General features: G+C 55.9%; 1 protein-coding gene across 1 annotated transcript in view; it reads left to right on the top strand.

The window, feature by feature from the left end:
* Positions 1-234: 234 nt before the first annotated feature.
* LOC111145730 (huntingtin interacting protein 1) overlaps positions 235-6,000 on the top strand; it is a 141,992-nt gene continuing 136,226 nt past the window's right edge. Inside the window, exon 1 of the mRNA XM_022500889.1 lies at positions 235-354. Coding sequence (XP_022356597.1) covers positions 235-354 — 120 coding nt within the window. The remainder of the gene's footprint in view (positions 355-6,000) is intronic.

The raw sequence follows: 6,000 nt of genomic DNA, 5'->3' as shown, positions 1-6,000 counted from the left end.
CGCGGGCCGGCTCGCCCAGGTGGGCGGGGCGCGCCGAGGGGCTCTGGAGGGGGGCGGGGGCGGGCGGGGAAGCCTCTGGGTGGGGCGGGGCCTCGGGAGAGTAGCAGCGCCCCCAGCCAATAGGAGGCGGAAGCCGTCCCGTTAGCGCCGGATCCCAGCGGGTAGGGCGGGGCGGGCGGCGCTGAGGGGATCCCGGGGCGGCTGAGGACGCCTGAGTCGGCTCCGCGCGGCGACATGGACCGGATGGCCAGCTCCATGAAGCAGGTGCCCAACCCCCTGCCCAAGGTGCTGAGCCGGCGCGGAGTGGGCGCGGGGATAGAGGCGGCCGAGCGGGAGAGCTTTGAGCGGACTCAGGTGAGGACCGGGGGACCCCGGGGCATGCGTGGCTGGGGCATCCTGAGAGACGCAGTGTCCGGGAGGGGCTTTGAAGGGGGTAGAGGTCTTCAGGCCCAGGGGAGGACGGGGCAAGGGGGCCGCGAAAGGGAGCCTCTGGTGCGCAGGTCGAGGCGCTCCTGGGGAGGTCGGGGACCCGGGGTTATCCCAGCTGGCCTGGGGAGACGGGCAGGGCGGCTCGGAGGAGCTGGCACGATCTGTGCGGCGGGGCAGGGCAGGGGTCACAGGGGCGGTGAGAGCGGAAGGGACGGAAGAGGGGCCGAATGGAAGAAGAGCCCCTCGGCAGGGGAAGCTCATTGGGGGGCCCCTCGGAGACGCAAGTGTGGCGGCGGAGAGCGGAGCGCTGGACTGGGATGCGACGCGGGGACCCCTTTCCTGCCCTCTCGATCGTTTCTGTGTTGCACTGATATTCCCCCCACCCTAGCACCCCCTTCCTGGTGCCTCCTGCTTGGCTCACACCACCCCCAGCTGTCGGCCTCAGAGGGCCGGGCTGGAGGGGTCTGGGCGGCGAGAAGGAATGTAGGAAATGCGACGTGTGGCCGAGCTTGGAAAATGGGGGCTGCAGGAGGGGGCCAGCCAGTGGCCAGGGTCAGGCCATTGGCCCGACAGCCTGCTGCTGGTCGGGATGAGCTGCCCAGTGGTGCCCAGAGCCCTGATAATGGGGTGTTGATTTCATCCCCCAAGATGTGCCTGACAGCGAGCAGGCAGACTGCCCTATTTGTCCAGCCTGACCAGGGCTGGGGGCCAAAATTCCCCAGTGGCATCAACAAAAAGCCACAATCCATTTTTACCTTGGAGTTCGAATGCCTGGTGTATTGATTGGACTGAATAAAGCTGACATGTTTCTGGTGTTCATCAGCTCGTTTGTATGCAAAATCCCATTTCAAAGGGCACAGCACTTCTTCTAATCCCAGTGCCAAAGTTGTGCGGGCAGATTTGTTCCTCGCCCTTGCGCTCAGGGTGGAACCTTTGAAGATCCAGCTGGGCCTCCACTGCCAGAGGCTGGTCCCCCTTGCTGTGTTCTGCTTCCCCCCTCCCCATCCCCAAACACAGTACAGTGTTAAGGAAGGGCTTTGGGGGTTTAGGTTGAAAAGCTTGCGAGGACCTGACAGAGAGTTCTGTGTATGGAATCTTGTAAAGGATCAAGCTTTCCCCTGCAGGTTCAGCCTCTTCTCTTTCCAGAATGCTTTTGGCCGGTTGCAGGTGTGTCTGGGTGATGGAAAGGAGGGAGTGTCCCCTCCCTGGGTCATCCTACCCCAGAGAGGGATGGGAGCATTAGGAAAGACAGCAGTTCCCTTCTCGGCCTCCCAGGGACCGGCTGGGGTTGAGACTTCTTTTCTCTGGCTTTGTGGACTGGACCCCTGCAAAGAAAGCAGCTTTCCGATGGCTTGTCCACTTTGGGTATTAACTGCCTCAACTCACTGCCTGGTCCTGAGGCTTCTTGCCCCAGCAGGCGGTGTGAATAGCCTTCTTCTTCCTCTTTTTTTTAATGGGAAAGGAAAAGGAATAGATGTTATTTTGTGATAACCCAGTCCCCTTCTGGAGTCTCAAAGAACTAAAACCCTGAGCGCTAGAGGAATACGCGTAAAACTTTGACCCATTATACCAATGGTAATTAGGTTTGTGAAACCTTCCCCCCAGGGCTGGCGTGTCCCCTTGCTATCCGGGGACAGCCCAGCGAGGAGACTCTGGTGTATTTTACACGTGGAACACTTGCAATTGACTGCCTCTGAGTGGCTCGTTGACGGGTGGGTTGGGGTGGGGTGGGAGTGAGGAGGAGGCAGGCTTGAGCAGGAAAAGAGAGTTTTTCTATTATTCAGACCGTAAGGGGAGGGGGTAGGAGAGTGAAGAAAAAAGAACAATGCTAAAACTTGGCATTAGTCAGTCTGCAAAAGCTCGTTTTGTTTGAGGACTTTGAATGAATCCAGTGTATTATGAGATAAAATGAGTTAGAAAAAAATTTTAATGAGTTGAGAGACCATGAGATCAGCCAAGGTGTAGTGATAATTGTAGCTAATTATCCCGTTTGGCACTGCTCTAAGTACTTTATTGTATTACCTTCTTTAACCTCTGCAAGGACCCGTGAGGTGGGTATCAGCCCCATTTTCCGGGAGGACATTGAAGCACAGAGAGGTTAAGTCACCTGCCCAAGGTCACACAGCGGGAAGTGGTCCCAGCCTTTAACCACTGGCTTGTGTTGCGAGCGTGAAGGCGTTTTTTGTAAACTTCAGAGCACGCTTTTAGTGATTCTTGCTGTAATCCGGGGAGACCTAAGGAAGCATGCATGTGAGTAATGGTGCAGGCTCTGATGAATTCTTCAGTAGGGGACAGAAATATTCCTAGGTAAGGTGATAATGACCAAGACCGTATGCAGAAAGACCCGGCTGTGGGTGTGGGGAGAGCTTGGGAGCCCTCACCAGGATCTAACCACCAGCTGGCATGAGACAGCGCTTGCAGAGTGGGAGAGAAGGGGAGGGGGTGTTCTAGAAATGGGGATCCACAAAGGAGACATCTGGAGGTGAATGCCGGTGAGGCTCAGTGGCCCAGGTGGAGGCAGCAGCAGAAGCTGGTCGCTCCCACCTCTCAGCCCCCAGCACCTGCTACCTTGTACAGTCACTGGTCCTCTGAGTTGCCCTCAGTAAACTAGGAGCTTCATGGGGGCAAGATTACTCTTACTGTCTCACCTGTGTCTTCGGGTTCCTGAGGCTTGTGATCGTGGGGATCCAGCTGTGGATGGGAGTAGACAATAATTTGTTACTTTCCGCAGGAAGCCCTCGCCTGGGTGGGTAACTCAGCTCAGGGCAGCTGGGGATTTCTGTAATTACCTTATGCTTTTTCCTAATGGCCCCAAGTTCCCTCCTAGTCCAGCTTTGTCTCCTGCTTTCTCAGGAGCCCTGCCCCATGCCTATCAGAGGACTGTAATTTCTCTGCCTTCCTTCTGGTCAGGCCAGTGTCCCTGTTGGAGCGAGGACCCCAGACTCACCTGCTGCAGCCCTCGTCTCTAGGTGTCCCTCATCCAGCCCATCACAAGCAACCTTTAGGCTCTAGGGGAATGAAAGATGGTTCTTGCCCTCAAAGGAGCTGCTGTGAGAAAGCTGCCTTGCCCGAGCACTTTATACAGCATGGTTTAACTAACTATGTTGGGGCTACACTGTGGTTGGGCATTACCATGCCCATGTTATGGATGAGAGCTTAGTGACTTGCCCAGGGCCACCCATAGATGATTGAAAAGCAGGATTCAGATCCAGGAGTCCAGGTTTCAGGCCCTTTCCCCCACCCTGTGCTCATGTTGGCCAGCAGGGCAGTTCTGGAATGAACCAGGAGGGCTGACGTTCGTAGACACACCAAATACCCTGTCTATATTTATTTAGCCGGAAAATGGTTTTCTCTATGGTTTGTTTATTTTTTTGCTACCATCCATTTAGTGAGCACATAGCGTGGAGGGGACACAGAGATGAGTAAGATAAAGAGACCAGCCAGGTGGAGCTCGTGAGTCAGTGGGGAGGGAGACCAGCCACAACCGGGCTCTTGTACACAGAGGTCAGAGGACTTACAGCACCGTCATTTCGGGAGCTGTTAGCAGTGCAGGACCTACCGAATGAGAGCTTTCATTTCAGCCAGAGCCCTGGGTAGCCCTGTGCACGTTGAAGTTTGCTCTCTGGCCGGTGATTGCTGAGATCAGAGGAGAGGATGGTGCTCTGGAAACACGGAGCCTTTAGTCCCAATCTGTTTGAGTCGATCCCACTACAGAGAGCAGGATCCTAACCAACCCTGAGTTGGGAAGAGCCAGGAAACTTGGACTCTTGAGAAGAAAAGATAGAAACAAATACGTATGGAGGGCCTGGTAGGCACTAGACACATCCTGGGTGATTGATAGCCATGATCCTGTTTACTAGCTCAAGTTCAGAGAGGCCAGGTGACTTGCCCAAGGTCACACAGCAAGTAAACAGAGAAGCCATCTGAAAATCTGATGACCAAGCCCACATCCTCTTTTCCATGTTTAAGTCAGGGGGTGTTTCTACCATTTCGCTCAGAATCTTCAGTTCAGCCTTTGATTCACCTGCTGAAAAAATCATGGGGTTGGACCAGAGCGATCAATGCTTCTCAACCCTGGCTACTCGGGAATGGCTGCTAACACGAACGGCACCGTCCTCCCACCTGATCCCTGCTGGCTCCCTTAGTTGGTGTTGAAAAGGTAGAAAGGATGCTAAGAGCTTTCTTTGAGCTTGTACACCTCCGGCTTCCTCTCATTGGTAGTGGTGGGAACAGCTGACATTCACCACGTTTACTATGTTGCACGTGCTAAAGGCCTTTAATGAACCCCACCTCTCAGTTCTTGGAACGAATTTATGACGTATGATCCATGTTTTACAGATGGGGAAATCAAACCTTAGACGTGTTCACAGCCAGCTCAGAGTTCTGAAGGAGGTGTCCGAGCTGGGACCCAAACTCGGGAACACCGGCCCCAGAGCCTGGCTGTGCCTGGTCGCCACCCCTGCGTCACCGCCCGGCCTCCTCAGCTCTCTTCTTCTTTCCTCTAGCCAACAGTTGGGTCCCCAAGGTGCTAACCTCACCCCACTTCTCTTTTACTTTCTGTCCACTTCCTCTGTGCTCCCCTCGTCTGACAGTTTCTGTTCCTATGTCCGTGACGCCACCTCCCCACGTCTGTCTCCCGATTTCCTGGCCTGTGTGACCACTTCCCATGGGTCCTTTGCCCCCAGATAAGCCACACATGCCCCAGACTCTCCTTCGGGCCTTCCCCACCTTCGAATGCCAGTGTCTGGTCCCCGTCAGTCCCCATCGTCTCCTCGGCGTCCTTTCCGAGTCCTCCCTTTCCTCTGTCCTCGCAGCCGCATCAGGCGGTGTGACGTCGCTCCTGTGCTCTGTACCGTTCCTGCCCTTACTACCTCTTGCCTGTGTTGGTCGTAATCCCATCCTCCCTGCCTCCCAAATAGCGGGGGCCAGATGGCTTGTCTCAAAGCCCAGCCCTGCTCCTGGAACTCCCTCCCTCAAGAACCTTTGCTGGCTCCCCAGAGACCGTGCATGACGTGGCACCTCAGGGTCCCTGGTCCCTCTCTTTTCCAGGCCTTAACTTACCCCGCCTCCCTCCACTAGACGGTCCCTGCCGGCTGCTTCCAGCCCGATCAGGTAGTCCAGCAACGGGGGCCCGTAGCTACTGTCTGTCTGTCCCATTCATCCAGGTCCCGGCCGTGGCTTCTCTCCCAGACTGGAAGCTCTTGGGGGCAGGGTCTGGCTCTTCGTGCTGTGCCACGTGAGCCCTCGCAGGAGGCAGGCACTGGGCCTGTTTGCCAAATGCGTGAATGTGCAACAGTCTGTCGGCTGATCTCCAGGGAGCCTGGGTGCCGGAGGCAGGCCTCTGCTTGCAGCGAACTTTTCTTTCCCTTTGCACAGTTTGGAGGTTCTCCCTCTGTCTCCTGTGATTTCTCCTGTGATTAATTCTTACTGAGTGCCCGCCCTGGGTGCTGGGCTTGTGCGCCCAGGGTCCCCATTTAGGAGGAAGCCTGCAGAGTCTCTAGAGATAGAATGGGGGCTCGTGGTTTTGAATGATTTCGAGGGTTTTGTATTTCCGTGCGGTTCAGAACACTG

The sequence above is a fragment of the Enhydra lutris genome, unplaced genomic scaffold (genome assembly GCF_002288905.1).
Source record: "Enhydra lutris kenyoni isolate GAN:26980312 unplaced genomic scaffold, ASM228890v2 scaffoldscaffold13, whole genome shotgun sequence".
Taxonomy (NCBI): domain Eukaryota; kingdom Metazoa; phylum Chordata; class Mammalia; order Carnivora; family Mustelidae; genus Enhydra; species Enhydra lutris.
Note: the sequence above shows the minus strand (reverse complement) of the source record. Positions and strands in the feature narration are given on the sequence as shown.